At 27.7% G+C, this 24,165-nt stretch overlaps 3 protein-coding genes across 5 annotated transcripts; 1 reads left to right on the top strand and 2 right to left on the bottom strand.

Moving 5' to 3' along the window:
* The first annotated feature begins 5,148 nt into the window (after positions 1–5,148).
* Positions 5,149–6,816, top strand: LOC101497657 (heavy metal-associated isoprenylated plant protein 36-like). Its single transcript, XM_004487818.4, has 3 exons — positions 5,149–5,314; positions 5,602–5,677; positions 5,964–6,816. Exons 1-3 carry the CDS (start codon positions 5,276–5,278, stop codon positions 6,206–6,208), a joined length of 360 nt encoding a protein of 119 aa, XP_004487875.1. The 5' UTR covers positions 5,149–5,275; the 3' UTR covers positions 6,209–6,816.
* A 1,246-nt stretch (positions 6,817–8,062) lies between these two features.
* Positions 8,063–13,115, bottom strand: LOC101488562 (probable protein phosphatase 2C 40). Of its 3 annotated transcripts, none has more exons than XM_004487796.4 (5): positions 12,857–13,115; positions 11,290–11,363; positions 9,996–11,138; positions 8,500–8,764; positions 8,063–8,417 (listed from the first exon to the last, which is right to left on the bottom strand). In XM_004487796.4, exons 3-5 carry the CDS (start codon positions 11,127–11,129, stop codon positions 8,290–8,292), a joined length of 1,527 nt encoding a protein of 508 aa, XP_004487853.1. In that variant the 5' UTR covers positions 11,130–11,138; positions 11,290–11,363; positions 12,857–13,115; the 3' UTR covers positions 8,063–8,289. The 3 variants fall into 3 exon arrangements, with proteins under 3 accessions (XP_004487853.1, XP_012573365.1, XP_073220924.1); XM_012717911.3 differs by lacking the exon at positions 12,857–13,115 and adding an exon at positions 11,841–12,798; XM_073364823.1 differs by lacking the exon at positions 11,290–11,363.
* Positions 13,116–21,166: 8,051 nt separating this feature from the next.
* Positions 21,167–22,730, bottom strand: LOC101488232 (small ribosomal subunit protein eS21y). The gene is made up of 3 exons (XM_004487795.4): positions 22,571–22,730; positions 22,322–22,454; positions 21,167–21,519 (listed from the first exon to the last, which is right to left on the bottom strand). Exons 1-3 carry the CDS (start codon positions 22,714–22,716, stop codon positions 21,457–21,459), a joined length of 342 nt encoding a protein of 113 aa, XP_004487852.3. The 5' UTR covers positions 22,717–22,730; the 3' UTR covers positions 21,167–21,456.
* Between the last annotated feature and the right edge of the window lie 1,435 nt (positions 22,731–24,165).

The following is a 24,165-nucleotide window of genomic DNA, read 5'->3' as shown; positions in this document are numbered from 1 at the left end:
CTAACAAAATAATAAAGTTTGAGTCCAAAAACAAAATAGTAAAATATGATTAGACCTTTTCTAAGCAAAACATGAATAGACCTAATGAAATGTAAATAAGTGGCATATAAATTAAGTCCTTTAGAATTTAATGAGGAAGCCAATAAATTAAATTGAAGTTTGGCTAACAAGTTCAATAAAACATATTTAAATTAATTTATAAAAAAAATACTAATTTGATCTATATGAATATCAAATACAGTTAAATTAATCATTTTAAAGATATTTTATTTTCTATCAAAACTAAATTTGACTAATATTATAAATTTTGTTCTCTCTCTGAAATATAAACTCTCATTGTTGAGTTCAGTTGGAGACAAATTAATGATAAATTAATAATTTTATTCGAATTGTCATATCTCTTACTAATTTTTACGTTTTCTTATTGTTTAGTAAATGTTACAAACATATTTTAGTAAAAAGAAATTTTTTTTAAGGCAAAGTTAGTAAAAAAAAAAATTTAAAGACTAAATAAATTTCTGTTTTTTTTAAATATTAATTTGAATATTTATTTACTAATAAAGGGATTATTAATATTATCATGCAACAAACCCAAAACTATATTTTCAAAATTGAACCTCAAATGTGTTCAAAAGTACATTGCTTGAATATTGAGTTTTAATTTTAAATATGATTCTCAGGTGAAAATACATGACGTGAGGTTGGTTTTCCTAGTGATGTGGCATAAAGACACTAGAGAGATTGAAGAACACTTGAACCAATGCTCAAGGGGTTATGTTAATTTTGGTCATAATTGATTGGACATTTTTCTTCCCTAGATTTTGTTGCAGTCACTTCTATTATCATTATGTGCATCAGAAACAGACTAGTCCTTTCTTTTCTAAGCATTAAATAAGGTGAAAATCACTCTTTTTTGTTCAAACTAGAAGCAATCAAGGGGCCCTATTAATCTATTATTATGTATGGCAAATATTTACTTCCTCTTTATTCTCTCAGTTTTGGCTCTTACTTTCTCTATGTTATTTATTGATTTCTTATGCCTTCTAGGGAAAAGGGCAAAAAGGACTAGTTATTCACAACTCTATATTAACCATTAAGTTAAGGTACTTATTTAAAAATGTCAAATAATTAAATCTTGTAATTACATCTAGTTATTAACCATAAATACATTGATATATAAATGTTTGGATTCGATTGATTTTTTTTTTTAATATTTAAAGTGTGTGAATTTAGTATAGTTGTTAGATTATTTGATAAAAAATATCAAATTATGAAAAATAATTAAACAAAAATGGAGGGTGGTCAAATTCTAACGGTCAAAGCCCACAACATGTGTTTGATCGTGCAAGGAATTTTATAGGTGCTTGAAGCTGAATGTGTACTAAACTGCGCTGATAACTTAAAACTAACCCAACGTAGCACGTTACCTGTGAATAAACAAGAGTCATTTTTCACTCTCTCTCTCACGGTTACATACACTTGTGACATTTACACACAAGTGATTGAACTACTATCATTTTTTTTATTCTAAAATCTTCAACAAAATGTACTTCATATTCATGATGAATATGATACAAATGTCAATTTATGTACGCCACACGAAGTTATAATGAAGAATCTTCTTTTTTATAACAACAACAAATACATCACTACAACATTAGATTAATTATTATCTTGCAAATGACTTCTCCAACAAACATCCTAACTTAGTAATATTTTTTTTTTCTTCTTCATCTTGGTCATAAAAAATGAGTTATTTGAGATTCTTTTTTTTTATAAATCACTTTTATATATCGTTTTTACTCTACTCTTTTATATAAATAAATGATTTTCGTATATTTATATATATATATATATATATATATATTGTATTTTTTTTATCTTGTCAATTAAGTGCGATTTTATTTTGTTTTTCTTTTTTGATACGGTGTTCATTTTATTCAAATTGACATAATAACTTTCATTCAGATCAAACAAATTTAATTAATGAATTCATTTTTCTCAAAGTTACAGATCAAAAACCATGAGTATTCGAGTCACTTTTATTTTGTCAAATTTACTGATATTTTATTGTTTTATACGATTAAAATGTTATTAGTTTGTTTACAAATTTATTATTTTAATTTTTAATAAATTTATTTGTGTTGTTATTGATCGATGTACTCTTTTAATATGAATGAATAAATATTATTTTTAAGAAGGAAAAGATATATTGCAAAAGGAAGAAAAGACTACTAGTACATCTATATGAGACAATCAAATGAGAGACTAGATACAAAGAAATAGATAATACAATTTAGTGTTGGTATAAATTTCAGTGAAAAATATTGAATTGGGAGTTATATATATTCTATTAATTAGATGATATAATTGAAAAAAAATATATGACTAATGTCACCTTTAAAATTAAAAGTATCAAGTATCTTGAGATAATTTTTTTCACAAATAGATAAATTATATTATGTTTTATAAGTCATGTATGTATGTGTATTAGAAAAATAATTAAATGTCAAATTACAAAGGTGAGAGAAGGTTTGCTTTTTTGCATGAATCAAATTAAGCATATGTTAAATAATTTGAGATTATATTTTAATCTTAAAAATTAATCTTAATAAAAATCTAATAATTGATAAATATTATAATATATAATTAATATTTTGTTTCTACAACGGCGGCGGTTGTGCACAGATTATAGATCAACCTTAAATTTAAGAGCATTGTAAGATAATAAGGCAAACTTATTAGAAAGAAAAATTGGGTAACGTCACTCTCAGTCCTAAGGTCAGGGAATATGAGCCCCAAAAGCTTATTACATGTAAGATTTTTAACAAAGAAAAAAAATTTATTGGAGCCTTTGAAAAATGGGCCTTGTGGGATTGCAGTCCCTAATCATTCTTATAGTCACCATCACTTTTGTTAGATCATATAACTCGATTGTAAATTTAACTATTAAATTATTATCGATAGTTAACATTTCTCTAAATAGTCATTATTGGACAAGTTGATTCTCTATTGATGAGAATCTCCTACATTCACATAACAAACAAATTTGCACCATCGTGTTTTTATAAGGAATGTCTCAAATTTTGAACGTGATAAATTAGATTAAAAATATTTTAAAAACTCCTTAAAAATAAATTAAATAATGAATTGATGCTAAGATATTGATTGCATAGACGTAGAAGATTCACGACTACGAATGTTTTTATTTTCTACAGTATACAATCTATTTCTTTTAGAATTAAATTTAATCTAATTCAATTTTACAAAGTGACATATATATCGAAGTTATGTACTATTTATAATATCTTTGTAATGTGATATCACATTCAATGTCTTATGAAATATTCTCAATTTCTCAAATAAAGTAAGGATGATTACTTTCCCTAGTGTGCCTACGCTACTAAGCCTTACCTATTATCCACAATTGATGATTTATATCTATATATCATTAAAAAAAATTAAAATATCCTATTTTAAAATTAATATATTAAAATGTTATATTTGTTTGGCTTTCAAGAGGTCGCAACATACCGTGAGAAAATTTAATTAAAGCGTTTGATAAAAATAGTCATTTGAGTCATATGACAACCAACATGTTGAGTCAATCAAAGAAGTGTTAAAAGACACACACAACTTTTAAAGCATTGCTTTAGTCTAAACAACTTATTATAAGTTTGGGACATTCTTTCCAACAATAGAAAAACTACAGCCAACAATTTTAGCATCTGGTTAGGTATACATAGAAAAATACATGAATTTTATTAAACTAGAAATATGTAAGTCTAACATTCACAAAGTCGATAGTTTTAATCGAAACAACCATACTTTAATGTCTTGTTAATAGTATCATATTCTAACATAAAATATGATTATTGAATGCTTATACTTGATGTGTACAAAGTAGAAACACTACTAAAAGTGTACATCGAAACATTCAAATCTATACCTAACAAAGGATATTGCCCCGAATATAAATGTGTTAGAGTGTATCGCAATTCTCAAATAGAGCGCATTATAACATAAATGGACATCACATAAGTAGTATCAAGAAAGTGTGGGTTATGTCGGGTTCTTGGTCATAATATGAAAACGTTGTCCAAAAGTTGTTGACACATCTACTCAACCGCATTAACTTTGATGTATTTTTTTTTCATTTAATGTATTTTGTTAGATTTTATGAAGATAATTTAGTTTTTTAATCATATTTTATGTATTATTTTAATATATTTTAAATTTGTTAAACAAATAAATAAATAAACGAGTACATGATTGCATCTTCAAGATGCGGCCTCCTAAAAGACAATAAAAAAGTAATTCACATAGTTGCAATCTCATATTGCAATATACTAAAAGGAATAGAAAAAAAAAGTAGGCATTTGGTATATTAGTTTAAAATTAAGGCATTTAGAAAATATAAAAGGGATATAATAGAAAAAAATCCCACAATCGATTGATTATTAAATAAATGTTTAATAATAGAAAAAAAAATCCCACAATCAATTGATTATTAAATAAATGTTTAATTGCAGAATTGATATTTCAATTTTCACCAATTTACGGAATTGGTCATTTCTCTTTAATTTTTGAACTAAAAATAAGAATATTTGATATATTTTAAATAATGTGACATATGAGTTCATGATATAAAATTATTTATATGCATTAATTATTTATAAATTATTAATTAAATTACAAAAATTATGAAGTTGAAATTTAAGTTTTTAGAGGTTTAATGCAATTTCATATACGTTAATTATTTTACATCATTGTATCATACATCACGTTATTTAAAACATATCACACAATTATTTTTTAGCTAAAAATTAAAATAAATGACTAAACTTATCAAATTTTAAAATAGAAGAAACGATTTCATAAGTTGATAAAAATAAAAATAAAAGAACTAAAACTAGTATAGTAATCATATTCAATGGCAAAATAATGAACCAGCATGATGTTTCATTCTCAAATTATATTTTGATGAAAAATATTTAGTAAACAAGCACAAATATGTATCTACTTTGAGAGATAAAGTGAAAAAAAGAGTAAATATGATAGATGCATAAGAAAAAAAGAATAAAAATAAAATGAAATATGAAATATGAAATGAGTGTATAAAAATTTATTATATTTCGTATATGATTGTTGTATTTTTGATATCCGTCCAACTACATTCTTGGCATTTTCCCTCCTTTACTTTTTCTCTGTTTTCAACTCTTCCATCCTTTCAATTAAACTTTTCACAAACCACTTCCCTCTCAGTCCCTCACTAATGGATGCAAAACCTTCTTCAGAACCTTTGAAGTATCAGGTATACTAACTAAATACCTTCATTTTGTTTTCCCAACTTCAACTCTAAAATATAAAAATTCATACCCTTATGAGTTATGACAAACTACACACATTAATTACACATCTTAGTGCATGTTGAGTATCACCTTAAATTACATGATTTTACAAAAGTTATAATTTAGTATTTTTCTAAAATTACGATAATTCATCACGATTCTAACAAATTTACTGTGATACCAAACTTACATTAGTTTTTTCAACTCTTTTAGCTTTTTATTTTTTATTTTTGTCTTGTGATATTTTCAGACATGGTTCTTGAAAGTTTCTATCCACTGTGAAGGTTGCAGAAGGAAAGTAAAGAAAGTTCTGAAGAGCATTGATGGTACTTTTACTACTACTAACTATTCTTACTTACTACAGCCATAAAATATAGAGAAAAAAAAAATTAAAAAATAAAGAAAAAAATAAGCATTTTTTTTCTTTAAATTTTTGTTGTTATTTCAACACACACAAAAAATCAGTAAATAGAAAAAAATTCATTTTATTTTTGTAGAATAGTAAAAGGAGAAAGTGACTTCAAATTTCAAAACTTTTTGGGTACCCTTTATTATTTACTAAGCATTCCTCATTTTTCTTTTACCATGCATAACAAATTCTACACCTCAAAGGTGTTTTCACTGCAACAATCGATTCACAACAGCAAAAAGTAACAGTAACTGGAAATGTTGGTGTTGAGACCCTTTTAAGGAAGCTGGTCAGAGCCGGAAAACACGCCGAGGTTTGGCCGGAAAATATCTCCGGCAACAACAACGGAAACAAAAAGAAGAATAATAAGAATGAAGCAAGTGAAGCACAAAGCTTGCAAAACAAGGGAACTGAAATTGCTACTACCAAGTCTGAAACTGAAAGCTAAAAGAACAAAAATTCAAAAACCGGCACCGGAGAGTTGCCGGTAAAGTCGCCGGCCGGTGACCATGTTCCTCCGGTGACAGGCCGGAGTGATGGTTGTGGAGGGGGGTCTGATAAGAAGAAGAAAAAGAAAGATGGTGGGATTGGAAGCAATGGCTTGAGTACTACAGTAGCTAAGAGTGGACCAGCACACACTGGATTGCAATTTCAGAATCTTGGTCAAATGAATCTCAGCCCTACACGTCAGCAATCATTGTTGTACCCACCAGAAACTTGTTACCCTCCGGCTCCAATGGTTTATGTGTCAGCTTACAATAGAGGATATCCTATGGGAAGAGTTGGTGATCTTTCTTATTTTGTTCCACCTTCACCCTACACGTGTCATGGCCTAGATCAACATGCTACTTATCAATTTCAATCAGGACCGTTTGTTTCTTTTGAGATTTTTAGTGATGAAAATGCTAATGGATGTTCCATTATGTGAAGAGAATTTTGTACTTTTGTTTGTTTAGGTTTTATGTCCTTGTTAGTTTTCTAATGATAGGTTTAAGGGTTGTTTTCAATCTGAATTTTCTACCTTTGGTTTTATGGTGCAGCTGCATTGTTCTCTTCCTTGTCTTGTAAGCGTTAAGTACTGTTTTTGCACTTTAGGTATCTCAAATAGTAAATCATAGACTAAATGTGGCACCTTTGAGAGAAATATCAAAATTGTGTTACAATTTTAAATAAATTTGTTATGTGAAAATTTTGTTTATAAAGCTACTAAAAAAGTTATTGTAATTTGTAAATGTTTATTAAAAGAAATAGATCAGATTTCAATAGAAGGGAATCAATTCAGAAGTAAATTCTTCTGAGTTTTGAACATCATAATACAAATAACATATGTGATACTTTATGTATTTTACTTTATCTGACTTACTTTTTATCTTATAAAACTTAACGTATTTTAAAAATATACAAAAATTAAAATACACCGTAATTAACATCAAAATTTTGATGTCGAAAATCATTTTCCGAACACATATCAACCTCGTTATAGTTTGATAGTCACCTAAAAAATTTGACTTTATGGAGGGGTATGGATCTACAAATATCAAAAGAAAATGTATGATCATCTGCAAAAGGGTAATTAATACTCAAGATAATCCTGTTAAAAAAATTAGCATGCTCAATAGGCATTTTTTAGGAAAACTGTTTCAGCAAAGAACAGAAGTGATATACGGATTTTAAATTTGATAAACAAAAGGGTGACTAGCGCTAATCATGTTAAATTCAATTAATTTTCAAAAAATAAATGTTAAAATCAAGTGAAAAGTTGGTAAGGAGCAAAAATATATAAGCTATTTGATAGTAGTTACTGGTAGAATTTGATCATTCTAGAAGTAATTAAATTGAAGAAATGAGATATATAATTATATGGTCAAAGTAAAACTTTCCAGCCACCAACAGAGTTATCTATAAGAAATATAGGCATGTTGAATATAAACATTTTTAAATAGTAAGCCAACTTTATAAGTCAATGTTACCTAAGAGTCTGTTTTTTGACAAATTACCAAAGAGCCACTGGTGACTATGAAGTGGAGCTAATATTCTAAATTAGAATCAGATTGCTATATGCACAAATTCCCCTGAAAGACCCAAGCATTATACATTCACATATACATTAATTTTGGAAAATACTCATCAATGCATTTTTGTCCAAGCAATTAAGAGATTCATTTTCATTAGAAAAAACTGAGATCTATTCTATCTTAGGAACAGCAAGGACATTGAGAATCAATTTGAATTCCACAAATATATTATTATGGCAAGCAGTTAGTTGTTCCCATGCTATTTAAAGCATGGATTGGATTCATCATGATCTGTAAAGCAGCCTATTTATTACTTAACATAAATTTGTACAGCAAAATCTTTTTTGTTTGGGATACTGAGCAAAATCTTTGAATACCTAAGGAAATTAATGATTCTAAGTTTAAAATTGTCATATGTACAATCTTCTAATATCACAACAAATTTCTAGAAAACACTACATGACCAAGGTGTTCCATTGAAAAGCTTCACATGCAAATTTTCTTTGGCTACTGTTTAGATGCAAGTCGATGCCTTTGTAGTCCGTTTATTCATCCCAAGGATTATCACAATTACGGTTACATCATCGTGATACTTCCTCCTCCTCCCAGCCGGAATATTCAATAACTCCTCCGTGCTGAAACCTGTAAGAGAAATCTTTCAGGTAACCCTTACAAAAACACCAATATCTATTTGTAAATTTAGCACGAGATCTAAGAAACCAACCTGCAGAATCAGCTGCTCTTGCTACTAGTTTCTCAATGAGAAATTTGGCTGGATCACCATAAGGATTGCTCAGGATGTAAGACTCAACAAGATTCACTGCTTCATCATTGCTAAAGAAGTCAAATAAACCATCACTCCCAACTATAACAAACTGATCAGAAGTAGAGATTTTATGCACATTCAGTGATGGATCTGTCGAAACATATGGAGGGCTTTTAAGATCGCTAACTCGAAGGATTCCCATTAATGCATCATTCAGAATTTTCTGCATGAGAAAAAATCAAGTTTGTTTGTTTAGTATGAAAAATAAATATTATACTCTTTGCAATGATTAGGTTTATAAACTCAGGAAATCATAACAGTCTTCCATCTACTCACCATTCGTAGCTTGGATGTCAATATCAATTTGAAATATTTATTTTTCTATGAAGCCCAGATACTTGATACGACATGGGTATCATACAATGAGATTAAAGGACATATACTCTCCGTGTAAAGTTATTTTAAACTTACAGACAATCACAACTTGCCAACGCATCTAATAAAAAAGTGAAAATGAAGTTATACAATTTTTTGATGTGTTGGCAAGTAATGATGTGTTGTCAATTTAAAATAACCGTACACTAAGAGTGTATAGTCTTTAATCTCTAATACAATACAGATATGGGGATAGAAAAATTTTAAAAACTAAAGATATGATACAGTCTAGATATGTTAACACTAAATTATAAATCAAAAGAAAAACATATTTACATAAATGCATAATATATGTTAGACATTTTTTATTAACATATATAACTACATATGCAAATGATGATCACGACTTACAACAAGATACTTATAATCACAACAAGAAAGCAGAGGAGATACATATCTTTCTCTAATCCATATCAAAAATAAATTAGTTTTTTTAATTGATATCAAAATGCCACAAAATACCATTAGTCCTATTTAAAATGAGCCTTTATTCAATTGATTACTAGTTACAGTCTAATACTAGCTGTATCATTTTCTTCTCCCTATTCTACTCATTCAAACAAGCATACATTCGAAATCTAATTCACCAAAATATAACTTTGCCAAATCAAGAAGTTGATCACCATCATCATCATCATCATCAAAAGGGATCATCCACTAGTATTCCACAATCATGTCTCTCTTTTTTTAAACCTAAGAGTTAATAAAGAAGTATGCACATTAACTGTGCTCACAAAAACATGATGAAAGAACAAGACTCAAGTTTTGGAAGCTATATCCCAAAGTACCGAAGAGGTGTCCCAAATGTATCACTTGGTACTTTATTTTGAAAAAAATAAAAATTTCGATGATATTTCTTGGATACATATATAGGGATGTGGTGTATCTGATGCGGATATGACACCAATACTTCAGCAATTTTTTGGTATCTAAGCTTCTTAACTACCTCTACTGGTTTCAAATATCAGTATCCAAAATCATTTGTAAACTCATTGTCTAAAATTTTAAAAGATACCAACCTTTTTCAAGTAGCCAACTCCGAAAGCACGTGTAACCTTCAGTTTTCCTTTCACTTTCCCTGCTACGATGGTCTTAGGATCATCAGGATGATTGGCAAGAAGTTGAGCTCTTTCAGCTTCATTATCAACATTATGACTATCCGTAAGCTGAATAGATTTCAATCTCTCGTTTCCAGTCATTCCGTTACCTGCACTGCACGTTGCCAGCACTGCTCTGCTGTCGCCTAGATTGAGCGTACACAAATCGTTCCCATGAAGAAGCACAAGTAAAACACAAGATCCAATAGAAACTAAATCGGGGCGTTCCTCCATTTCCTGCTCGACCATGTACAAGAAGTCATTTTCAACCTGATTAAGAACATGTTTGAGGCTATCAAGTACCACGTGGGAAAATGATTTACTTATTGCCTCTGAATTGGCAGGTGGACTACTGGGATAATTGTTTCCCTTAAATCTTGGAGATTGATGCTCGTGAAGAATTAGACTATCGTCCAAATCGTCATTGTCAGAAGCACTGGTGGAATTTGGTTCCGAATCCCAGTCTATTGTGTTTAAATAAGACACAATAGAGTCATAAAGAGTACAAGCCAGAAAGTCCGCTGCATCTCTCCCATTAAAACCATCATAAATTCCGCAGAAAAGCCACCCGTTTTCTTCAGAACAAACTGCTTGAACTCTATCTTCACCAGCAGCTCCTCCGGCTACTTGCACTTCCGTAGCATTAAGAAAACATTCACCTCTAGAAGGAGCACTCATGGATTTTAATGAACAAAAGTCATATTCAAGCATATTACTTGGACTGGATGGGCTGCAACTTAGGTTTGACCAAGTACTATGGAGAGAAGACGATAGCATGTCCAACTTTGCAAGACTTGGAGAAGAGGGTACCCGCCGGAAGGAATTAGGAGAGTCCAAACTCGGAAGGATTTCTTCTCCTATCACACCATTGCAGATGTTTGTGTTGGCAAGTGTAGCGTTTGCACTTAAGGCAGCACCGGATAAGCAAGAGAAACTGCTTGTTCTGCGGATTTCAGGGCTCCATTTGCGGCCATTGGCAACCTTGCAAGGGATACCTCTGTGGCTATTGCATTGATAGCCAAAACTTATTTTAAGTTCACCTTCAGTACTAAGCATGTTTTTCCCCTGGTTTAAGAAATCCATTCTCAACAATATCAATATCACTTTAGCCACATATGAAATGTAAATAAACTGCCTCAAAATAATTATAGTCAATCTTTATATTCATAAATATTATCTCCTAGGAAGTAACCATTTAATCATATAGGACACTTACTGATATACTTAATAACGCTCAATTGATATACTTAATAACGCTCCAACAAGGGTTCATTCAATAAACTTTGCAGCCTGCACCACATACAGGACGAGCAGCCATCAGGTCAACAGATAAAGAGATGACAACAATAAAATGAATTAGCAATGAAGCGTGGAAACATTTTTTTGTCGGTTAGTACACAAAATTATCTAAATGTGAGTATTCAAGTGTTTTCAGGTATCAGTGAGTATTAGTATAAAGCGTGCTACTAAAAGAAAAAAGCAACAGAGATGATAACATAAGAAGAGAGGGAAATTGACAATCTAAATCATGATGATAACATTAATTACATACAATAAATGGAAAAGTAATAGAGAATCATTTAAGTAAAATTAACTTCAATTCCAACATTGTAGCTCGGCCTCAGATTATCGTTCTCAACATATACAAACAATGGAAAAAAAACTCTCCTTAGAAAATCAAAACTGGTTCAACAAAACTACATAGTTTATGAATAGATTCTTAGCTATAATACACACACACACAGATAAACTCAAAGGTTCTTTCACCTTTAAACACACTATCAACATAACATCATAGAGAGGCTAAGAAGATAATCCAACTTCACATCACAGTAGCTAAATGCCAACCATCTCTAGTTGTAAATTCAGGCATTTCATTCCAACAAAAAAAAAAATTAACAAATTATATTCAATTGTTCACCATGAGTCAATCAAAAAGCAGCTTCTGTTAATGGTAAAAAATACAAAAGAAAAAAGTCTAGAAACACAAACATATATGTACTAAAATCAATGTCCTAGCTTGCTTGCTTCCAATATCCTTCTCTCTCTCACACACTCAATTAAGCGTCATCGACAGTGACACTTATACTATTATAATACTTACAACTATTGATTAACATAAGAGCCAAATTAACTAAAACTAACACTTTAGTACAAAACTTCATGTAAAATCACATCAAATGGTGTCGATTTGACAAAAATCAATCAAAGCTCAACTTCCATTTGTTTTCTCTTATTTTTATCGAATCAATGTCAACCAGGTCACTATCTCAGCCGTAAGGATATGTCTGAACTTCTACTTAAAAGTGACTATGTCACTTGTGGTCAAAATTTTGAACAATTTTCAAGTATCGATTCAGAATACACCACATGACACACTTCCCCCACCTAACAATCATCGTAGTACCAACACTTCTGATTGAAGGTATATTCAACGACACCAATCCATTAATTACATTCAATTAATTCATTTATCAAATTATTACCAATTTCTGGTGTCCATGTCGGCTATCAGTGCCTCATAGCTAACAATAATCTTTTAAAAAAATTAAAAACAATTACTCAGAATTCTAATATCCAATTAATTGTACGGACGCTAGAGCAAAAAAGTATAAACTTTTTGTTAAAATAGTCAAAACCCACAAAGAAGAAAGACAAAATACATGACATAAAATACTCAGAACACAAAAATAAAATAAAATAAAAATTCCACCATACACACAAACCTTATTAAAAAAAAGCATAAAAATTAAATATTAAAAAAAGAAGGAAAAATTAGTGACCTAACAGATCCTGAAGAAGCCAACGAGATGCAACAGAGAGTGAAGAAGCAAAGAATGCAGCTAGAGAGAGAGAGAGAGAGAGAGAGAGATGAAGAAGTGAGGGAGAAGAGAAAAAGCAATAAAGAGAAGAGAGGTTGTTGTTAATGCGAGTGGAGAGAATAAGTGCTTCAATGAGACGCGAAAAGCGAAGTCGTTGGAAATTCGAATGGTAGAGAACAGAAGCTGTTTTTCCAATTTTGTGAAGGAACAAATATTTTTCATGCTTTCTCATTCTCTTCATTTCTTACATTTATACTACTATAACTTTATCTTTTCACTTCCCAAATTATTCATCAAAATATTTCTTAATCTTTTAATTTTTTTAAATGCTTTTTATCTTTTAATTTTAGTGTTAAAGATGAATTAGTCTACCTGTATATAGGATAAGTATATTCTGTTTTTGTATTTTTAAAAGAATAAGGTAAAGTTTTAAATTGAAATTTTAAAAAAATTATCTGTTTTTGACTTGAAACAAAAAATTCATTGTTAAAAGTAAATTGAAAATAGTTCAATCATTTTCTTTTAATTTTTAATTTTTTTTTGTTTAGAATAAATTACTCTTTATTAGTGGGAGAATTAATATACATTTTTCTTTCCTCTTCTTATAAAATATATATTTGCTTGAGAAGTAAAATATATAGAATAAAATAAATTTATCTCTGTTAAGAAATTCTTGAATTACATTATTCTCACTTAAGAATTAAATATTCATCGTACTTTAATTCATTTTAACATAAATTAATATTTTTATGATATAAATTAACTATTAATACATTATTAAAGAGAAAAAAAAATCCTTTTTTTTTACTTTTAATCTCAATGATATTTGACTTTGAACATTTTAATAGCATTAATTATATAACTTTATATATAAGTTTCAAGTTTAAATAGTCATTTTTTATCAACTATAGTAATTTTCTAAGGATTTGTATTTTATCTTGTATTGCTTTCAAGTTTAAGGTTAATTATATTTTTAGTTATTATAAAATTTTAATTTTATAATTTTTTTTTGTCGTAAAAAATAATAAGTATCACTATAATTAACTCAAACAATTGTGAAATATTAAGTTGGAATATTCCTGAATATGACTATTATAATTTTTAGTTTCTATAAAATTATTGATAAATTTCTAACATTATAAAAAAGTTATCCACAAAAATTGAGTTTAATATTATAACAAATTTATATTTTATTAATTTCAAATAAAAAAGTTCTAAATTTTTATAAATGAACCTTTTACAATATTCCAAATATTTTTATAAAAAATTATTTAAAAATTTAAAAGTTGATGACAATTAAATATTTTTTATTTTATCATGGACTAACATTGTTTATTTGAAATTCTATAGAGACTAAAATCATATTTAATTATTTATTTTATAATAACATTTAAAACTGTATATTAATGATATTGTGATTAAAAATAAAAAATAATGTGAATTAAGAATTTGAGTTTATTAAAATGGACTAAAGTATTTTATAAGAGAATGAGAGTTTTATAGAGCAAAGAAGAAAAAAAAGAATAGGAGTTCAATTTTAACATATGAGGGTAGGGGAATGTAATTCAATTATCTTTTAGGGGAGAATAGTGTAATTTTTCCTAATATTAATTGCATAAGAAAGGAGAAGAATGTATATTTTAAGATAAGAGGAGCGGACAGTGGTCCAGAAAAAAATGATTGGATAGTGTGATTGAAGTATCTTTCAAATAATAAGAGTGTAATTTGCTATGTATTAATAATTTTGTTCAATTATGGTTGAATCATAATTTAATTATGGTTAAATCATAATTTAGAGACTCGTTGACTTAATCTTTTAAAATATTGATAAATACAATATAAAGAATTTAGAAAATGTAGAATTAATATTATTGATTATGCTAAAATACATTTGAATTATTTGGTATATTTTTATTTATTTAATACGTTATTTTATTTTTTTATAAAAGGTACAACTATTTATTTTATTCTTAGACATATAAAAAGAAATTAATTTTATGGTTACACTTTTATACTGATTAACCATGATATAGAATAAAAAATGTATGGATTCAAATTATAAAAATGTATGCATCTTTGAATTAATAAAGAATGTGAAATCTCACATCCAAATGTGCAATTCAAAATGAACTATAAATATCTACGCAACATAAAAAGTAAATAATGTTAACCCCTTCAACTAAATAGAAATTAGGAGTATGCATGCTTTCAAAATGAATATAAAAATCACATGTATGGATAACAATTATTTTGTTATCAATATTGAATACAATTATTAAAACAAATAATTAATTCATAAATTAATTTTGTAGGAATGAATATCATATTGACACATAAAAGTTAATCTAGCATAGTAGTTTAGATATACTTGGTAATCAATGAATATAATTGAAAATCAATAAAAACAATGTCTTAAAGCTAAATTCGAAAATTATAATTGACTTGTCAGTTAAAGAAGTTATCATGAAATTAATGTGGAGAGAAAATAGTGCCATAGTTAAAATTAAAATATTGAGAAGAAACATGTTGGTCACTAAGCAACATGTTGGATCTGACTCAGTTCACAAAAACAGAGACAAAAAAAATAAGGACATGACATGAATAAGGTAGAAAAAGAACTCAGTTTGAATTACTTCTCTCGCCTCAAATTATTTTAAGAACAAATTATTATTATTTTTATATTATTATCTTTTACTAAAAAAAGAAGATATTCATTCATTAAAACCCGTAAAATACATCAATATAATACAAAAAGATAAATTTACGAACAAACTCACAACATTCAAGCTAATAGCACAAAACGATAGTCATTGATGCACTAAAGTTATTGATTAAAATTTGTAATAAATCAAAGTTACTCTGTCAATATAAACAAACAAACACCTCACTAAGACAGACGAGAACACCAAAAAGTACCGCACCAAGACAAGAACACCAAAAAATATCGCACTTAAACACAAAAATCACGGGGAAAAATGAAGAAAAATAAATAAATATGTGTGGAATTCACTTATTTAGATAAAGTGAAAGAGGAAAACAACTTAAAAGGGTGATTTCGGATCAAAAAATGGTCATAAATCATTAATCTCTAATAGATGATGAAGAAGAGACACATGATTTACTTAGAGAGTAACAACGGTTTTGTTAAAAAATTTTATTTTTGATTCACTCTCTACAAAAACATTATGAATTAGATCACTAATTGTAACTTAGGTTTGTGAAACAATGTTATGAATTACTACTTTTGAATGGTTTGACAAGTGGTAACCATAAGCAATTTGCTACGAGTTATTTTATGTTTAATTTTTAAAAAATATATATATATATATATTTGAGGATAGCTATTTGACATCTTGTTTTGAGACTAACTTGATCACGTCTTTATTTCGCAATGTCCTTATTGAAATCATAATTCATCAGGTTTAGCCGGTTTAAGGAAAGTGTTTGAGTTTGAAAATTGGTTAAATCAAATGTTGGGACCGAATAAAAGACACATAAAACTCGTCGTTTGTATTTCCCCCTACTTTTTGAGAATTTTTTTAAAAGTTTCTACTAAATAAATTTGTAATCAAGTCACTAAACTAATATATTTTTTGCAAGAAATGCTAATAAATATCCTAAGGGTCTAACTATAGAAAATAAATTTTGGAAATTGTACCGTTTATAATTTGGAATCATAAAAATTGAAATTTGTCCTTCAAATATCCTTTTTTATTTCTTTTTTTGTTTGCTTGTCAAGTGTCCTAAAGAAACTTGTTGGCATAACCCTTTTTGTAATTAGGTCATTACGTTATAATGTTGTCAGCCAACTCTTAGTCAAATTTTAGTTCAAAAACTTAGTCACAACAATTATATTAGTTTAAAGATCTAATTACAAATTTTGTTGGTTTAGAAAAGAAAAAAAAATAGTTTAGATACTTACTTCGTAATATATTAGAGATACAGAGAGAGATGAGAAATAATAAAGAAAAGGGAGAGGGAGGAGGAGGAAAATGGAAAAGGACAAGAAAGATAAAGTCGATAGATAGGAGAGAGTAGAGGGACAAACGAGAGAGACTAGAGATAGATACATAGAAAGAAGATAGAAATGGTAGAAAGTGGCGACAATATAGCTAAGAGGAATGAGATAAAGAGAAGAGAGATATCATATATATCCATCTCTTTTCTTTTCTCTAATCCTTTTCTATGTTTCCGTACTTTTGTTTACTTTCTCTAATTTATGTAATCTTTCTACCCTATTTTGTCTCTCTCGTCTTTCTACCATCTTTCTCACTTTTCTCATCTATTTTCATTTATGTATCTCTTTTCTCTTTACCTACTCTATCTAGTCTTTTTTTATCTCTCTTTCCACTCTTTCTTTCTCTTCTTTTGTCCTTTCTACTCCCTCTCCCCCTTATATATCTTCTCCTTTTTCTATATCTCTCTTAAGTCTCTTTCTCTCCTCTCGTCACTAAATTATTTGACAATTTTATTTAGCTACTTCCATTACAATTTGACTAACGGTTAACTAATGAAAATATTTATCTTATTTTATATATTTTATTTTTTATTTAAATTTATTATATTTTAAAAATTATTTAATATTTACTTATTTATATATTTAAAATTAGAATGTTTAAACAAAAAATTATTTTATCTAATAATAATTTAAAACTTTAAAATATTTAAATCAATATTTAAAATTTTATTTATTTTATATTAAAAATAATTATTATATGAAAAATAAGATAAATAATTATTTTAATGTTTTAAATTATTGTTGGATAAATAAATTATTTTAAAATATTTTTAGTTTAATTTTTTATATTCTTTTATAAATAAAATATTTATTTAATATATAAATAAAATAAATATGAAATATAATATTAAAATACTTAAATTAAAATAAATAAAATTTTATCTATTTTATATAAATAATTTAAATTTTTAAGTCACTAAAAAAAGTTAAATAAGATAAAGAAATTTAACTATTTAAAAAAAATTAAATATTTTAATATATATAAATAAAAGAAATTGAATTTTAATATATAAATAAATTTAGTAACAAAATGAGAGTATCATATCATAAAAAATAGTAGATTTCATAAAAATCTCAAAAATTAAAAATAAAGGGATCAAAAAATAAATTTTAAAAATGTGGGAATTAAAATTTCATTTCAAATAAACTTGAGTGACTAAAATTACATTTAAACCCAATAAATTATACTAATTGATGTTATCTTTCATTCCCTACTCAACAAACTAGCTGCAAAGTTATCTTTGAAGACGGAAGAAAGATAATTACAAAATTGGCTAATGGATTGAAATGATTTTGTGATCTAAATCAATTCAAAGCTGGAGACGTATTGAAGTTTAAATTCGCTAATGTAAATTTATGTGAATATGAATAAATTAAAAGGTCGATGGATTTGTTATACTTTGGTACCCTTTCTAAGGTTTAATATTGTAACTTGTATCCACCTTTTGATAGTTTGATGTTAGACAATATGAATGCAAACTTTATGCACACAATTCCCAAAGGATCTTATAATCAAGGTGCGGATCTAGAATAGTTTATCGATAAATTTTAAGATAAATCACTTTTAAAGTTGATTTCTCGTTCTTATAATTTAAAAGTCATTTAAAATTTTAATTATGTTTAATGATACTTTTCAAGAGTATAAGTTATTTATTCTTGTTATTTTTATGTCTAAAATAGTTATTTGATTGATATCAATTCGATAAAATAAATTTTATGAGACATATTTATTTTTTTGAAATGAGATCTATCGAGTCATTATGTAAGTACTAAGAGGAATATTAACTTATTTTGAAGAGTATCTTCGATCGTTATTAAAGTTTTAAATAATTTTTAAACATTAGTCTATTGTACAATATAACATCAACCATATTTTATTTTCTCTTTGTCTCTAACAATAAACCTAAATTTGACAAAAATTTATCTCTAAATATACCACTTTAGTACTAGGTACATTTATGATTTCTTTTGCAAATAAACTTCTAATTAATACCACTAAATATCTTAAAATATAAAAAATTAAAATTAACTGTATACAAATATAAAAGATATTTTAAATACATTTATATATAAAATAAATATATTAACTATTTATATATGTACTATAAATTTTTCTTCATAAAAATAAAATATATAATAAATGTTTATATTTAAGGATGTTGGGAGTAATCAACTCAACAATTCAATAGTATAATCTTTTGACAAGTACAAGTCGACATTGGTATGTCATGGTGTGAGTGTGTAAAACTAAAAGTATCATAGAAATCTCTTTCGTTGTTGTGTTTTTTCTTATTGACAACAATATTGAAAAGGATGTTTTTGGGCACTATTGCCTATCATGATTCATGCGTCAAGCTGCCGACGTTGAAGATATGATTATTCGTCTTCCGTATTTGTGTATCTATTCATAAATATATTATTGAAAAGTTAAAATTTGATAATATATTTAATTTAATTTTGTATTATCGAAAGTTGAGATTTAATAAAAAAAAACATAAAAGTAAATAAATATAAAATTGGATGAACAACCATCTTAAATAAATGTCTCCAAATTTTTGTTTTTTTTCATAATTTTGGACTTTGCATTTTCATGTCCGTTGGTTTTATGAAGAGTTAGGCTGAAATAAGGGTCACCCATAAAAAGTTCTTAGGTCAAAGCTTTTTGAGGATTTGTTTATGAATCTTTTTACTTCTCTCAATCTTAAATACGAGAGAAAATTACATCAACAAAAATTAATATATTTTGTTAAAAATCTTAAATCAAATATGTTAATTTTTATTGAACCAACTTTATATTTGACATGAGAATTAATTTTACGGTTAACCATGTGAAAAATTTCGATAACAAAATATTTGTATAAGTTTTATCGAACTTAAAAGTGCACTTCAAGTGATTGAGCTAAGACATTTAAAGGAGTTTAAAAATAAAATTTAATATTCAAACGTAAAATTATCATAAAATTTAAGATACTCTAACCGTAATAAAATATAAATAAATTTAATACGTGTAAAATTATCATTATTTTTATGCAATTAAATGAGATTGAGTAATTTAGATAATTAAATTAAACTTTTAAATGAAAATAACAATAATAAATGTAAATAACTAATCATTTTTTATCTAATGTTTATGTGACTAACTAATTTCTGTTTGTTTTTGTTTTAGAATACATGGTAAATGAAACTTATTTTAAAAAGTGTGTAAGTGATTAATTTTATTTATATTTATTTACGAATGGAATAGTATTCTAACTATTACCATTTGCCTTACTAAAAAGAAATATCTATAAAAACATTATAAAAATATTAGGAGGTGAATGAAGTAACTTCGGATATGTCCAGACACCATGAAGCAAGCAAGACTCATACTACCGCAACGAAACTAACAGATGAAAATCTAACTATGGAGTAAGCAAAACTAGCCTTTTTTTATATATAGAATGAGCAAAACTAGCTAAGCAAACCCCCAATCGCGATGCCCCTCAAAAGATTTTAAAAACCACAAACCAAACCAAGCTTTCTCAACACATTCTCGATGGAGGACATAAGGGTTGTTAAGAGGCAGATAGATTGAAACAAATCATACTACTTCTCCTTAACTTCAACTCGTATCCGGACACAGAAACACAACGTTTTGCATGCCATATGCAGACTAAATCTAATAAAATAGAGACCAGATTGATCTGTATGACAATTGCAATATTAGATAATAATTCAATTATGTGTACAAGATTGAATATTTTAAACATTTCACCATATATGCAGACTAAAAAATGACTTTTACAATATTAAACTTTGCAACAAAATTACTAATCAAACTAACATAAATCTAAAACTTGGACGTTTTATTAATTAAAAAAAATCTCATGTTATCGCAAATAAAATAGAAGTAACAATTTTAGTAGATAATCGGTGGACAAATTGTATTTTGAAACCACATTTTATATAGAGTAACTCCGCCTAAAATTTTAAGTTACATCAAGTGGTGAACATGGTTACAACATCTAAGACACGATTGGCACAATAGCTCCTTCAATAAAAGCAACAGCTGATAGGGAATCACTAGCACACACTAAAGAGCTATGCATCTCGTTATTATAAGGAGAAAAGGGCATAGGGATTAAATCTGAAATCTCAACTCAAATTTTCAACAAAGTACAATTTAAATTCGATTGTCTTTAAAGTTTTTGAGCAAATCTTGCATTAAGAAAATCAACAATTATTGCATGTAAAACTAAAAAACACATGCTACATAGTTCTCAAATCTCATTGTGTGATTCAACCAAAAACAACTGAAAATTGGTGTTTCAACCAAAAACAACTGAAAACAATACTATTAAATTGGAACAACAAATTACCGCAACAAAAGAAATGGTCGTAAAATGTGCAGGGTAGAGAAAACTAAATATGTTTTAAAGCTAAAAACAGCTTCAGTTGAAGTTACCAAATCAAATTCAAAACATGTATCAAAATACATAATCCAAAATTTCTAGCAAAAGTAGAACTCAACACATAACAAAGATGTGAGCATGCTTAAACCCCTTTACTGTTTAAGTTCAACTTTCTTTTTCTGCCACAGGCGATCAAGTCCACTGTCGGCATCTCCCTGGAAATTAAAGGAAGAGAATATCAGAACATTACAAATGACGAGAACAGAACGAATGACAAGAACAGAACGTGAAATCATGATGTACCAAAAGAAATTCATAACAACTAAATCGTCAGGGTGGATCAAATGAACATCAAAGTATGTTCAAGAGCTGACAGAAATCAGAATACAACATAGAGAATAAATGTCCAACATAATGAAGGTTTAATATATATTTCATCCCAAAATCCTTATTCTTTATCTGTTTTCTACACTAAAAGCACATATTTCAATGTTTCTTAAAAAATTACACTGTTACAGATATAACTTACCACATTTCAAGTTATAGTGACGAAATATCTATCTCCAAATATAAATACAAGTTCACCACAGTATAAACTAACCTAGTAGAAACCAACAGAAGAAAATACGGGGGGAAATTAAACGGCACAACACTATGGTAGACAAAAGAATCAAACACAATGCTTTCCATAAAATCCACAACGCCAAAAGAAAAAGTTTTTTAAAGGCAAAATATCAATAGGTAAAACATTACCAATAATCCAAATTAAAGTAAATTCAAATTCTAATCAGAGATAAAACAAATACAATAAAATAGTCAATGCTACATAATCACCAACAGCAACTCAACATTAACCTAAACTAAATAAAATAAAATCCGATGCAAATCAACAATTTAATCCACATAATAAAAAAATAGGGAAACATATACAAATCCCGAATTATCTCCTAATCCAATACAAATCAAGTAATAATACATAAAACAAAACAGTTTATATATACTAAAAAAAATTAAGACCTGTGCGCGAACGTAGCCACAGAGAGCGAAAGTGGAGAAGTGACCATTGTAGACACCGCTCTCATCCAAATGACCAATGTTAATTTGAACTGAAGCGTGATCCTTAGCAGTTATCAATCTGTTTGTAGCAGAACTGAACCAAATCCACCCATAAAAGTTCAAATTCCATACTCAAATCTACAAATAACAACTTAAACCTAATTTCTCAAAACAATAATATAAAAAATGAGATTGTCAAAGTGTATATACCATTTCCTAGGAATGTAGAGCTCGGTGATTTGTCCATCTTCGTTCTGCATCTTTAGGTTTTTCTTGAATCGCCTTAACAAATTATGGGATGAGTGGCAGTGAGAGACAGTTACCAAATGAAAAGAAGGAAGACTATGTAAATTCATAAACCCTAAAATCGCTTTATGGGCCGGGTTTTTCTGTACTGGCCCAACAAAAGCTTCGTGGGCTGATTCGTACTTTTTTTATAAATTTTTTTTACCGGTAACTCTATACTTATATTCCTACCTCACATTTTATACAAACTACCAATTTTATTCATTTTTTAAAAATAATTGATAATAATAATTTTTTTCTATCCTACTAAATTCAATTTAAGTTCCATATATTTTTAAAAAAAATTTAATTTTGTATCGAATATTTTTTTTAAAGTTTTTCGTTAGATAAAATTCAAATTTTCAAAAATATGTACGTGCACCAAAAAAACTTTTAAAAAATTTTATGGTACATATAGATTAGATTTTAAATCATAAACTCTATTAAAATACATTTGTGTACCGAAAAATTTGGAAAAAGTTTGAAAAACACATTTGTGTATCAGAAAATTTTAAAAAAAAATTTCAAGCCCACAAAAGGTTAGTGTTTAGGGTCTAAAGCCTTTTGTATATTGGAAACAAAGCCAGTCCAAGGTAAAGCCAAACAAAGCAAGCGCTCTAGGCCTCCCTAAAAAACAAAATTTTTTACTTAAAAAAGGCCTCAAATATTTTTTATATATGAAAAAGGCCTCAAATTGGTTAATTAAGATAGTAGAGATGAGAGAAATATTAATTATAAATTGAATAATCATGAGATAAAAGGTGAGTACATAATTAATATGAGAAATACTAGTTATAAATGGAGATATCATGAGATAAACAGTGAACATATTGTTAACATGAGTTACTTAAGTGATACAATATATACACATTTTTTTCTTCTTTAAATAATATTTTACCATTCAAAGACTTATATTCTTCTACACTTGTCTTTTATGAAGACAAAAGTTACCTTTTTTTTCTTCCATCGACCATCAAATATATGCCCAAATACTTTTATGGACCCAATATGCCTCATTCCCAAATACTCCCCAAATATTATTAAATTATTGTTCTAATGCTTCTAAAATGAACACATCAAAATTGGAAAGACCGATCTCTTGATTTGAGGTATCTTCGTACAACTTCACGATGCATAGCAAGTGGGTGGCCTTATCAATTTTTCCTTTTAAAATTAAAAAAAAAAAGTATTTGGAAAAGGTAAGTGGGACACTACTATAACTTTTTTGCAAATTTGGACTCCACAAATATCTCCACGAGCTACAAAATGCTTGGAGAATAAGGGTAGATAAGCCTTGAGCAATTACGTGAAGAGATAGGTGAACAATATCTCATTGAGGGGATACCTATACTAGGATAAATAGGGCTCATTCTATGAAAGTTCACCAACGCATACTACTTGATAAAACTTACACAATATTGAGTGTAAACTAGAATATTGCCGAAGTATCTACTTACAACAACATCACAAAGATCCTTTTGACTGACCTCTAACAAAAATATCATCTCCCTTCAACAAAT

This window comes from Cicer arietinum, chromosome 1 (genome assembly GCF_000331145.2).
Source record: "Cicer arietinum cultivar CDC Frontier isolate Library 1 chromosome 1, Cicar.CDCFrontier_v2.0, whole genome shotgun sequence".
Lineage (NCBI taxonomy): Eukaryota > Viridiplantae > Streptophyta > Magnoliopsida > Fabales > Fabaceae > Cicer > Cicer arietinum.
This window is presented reverse-complemented; position numbering and strand designations above follow the sequence as displayed.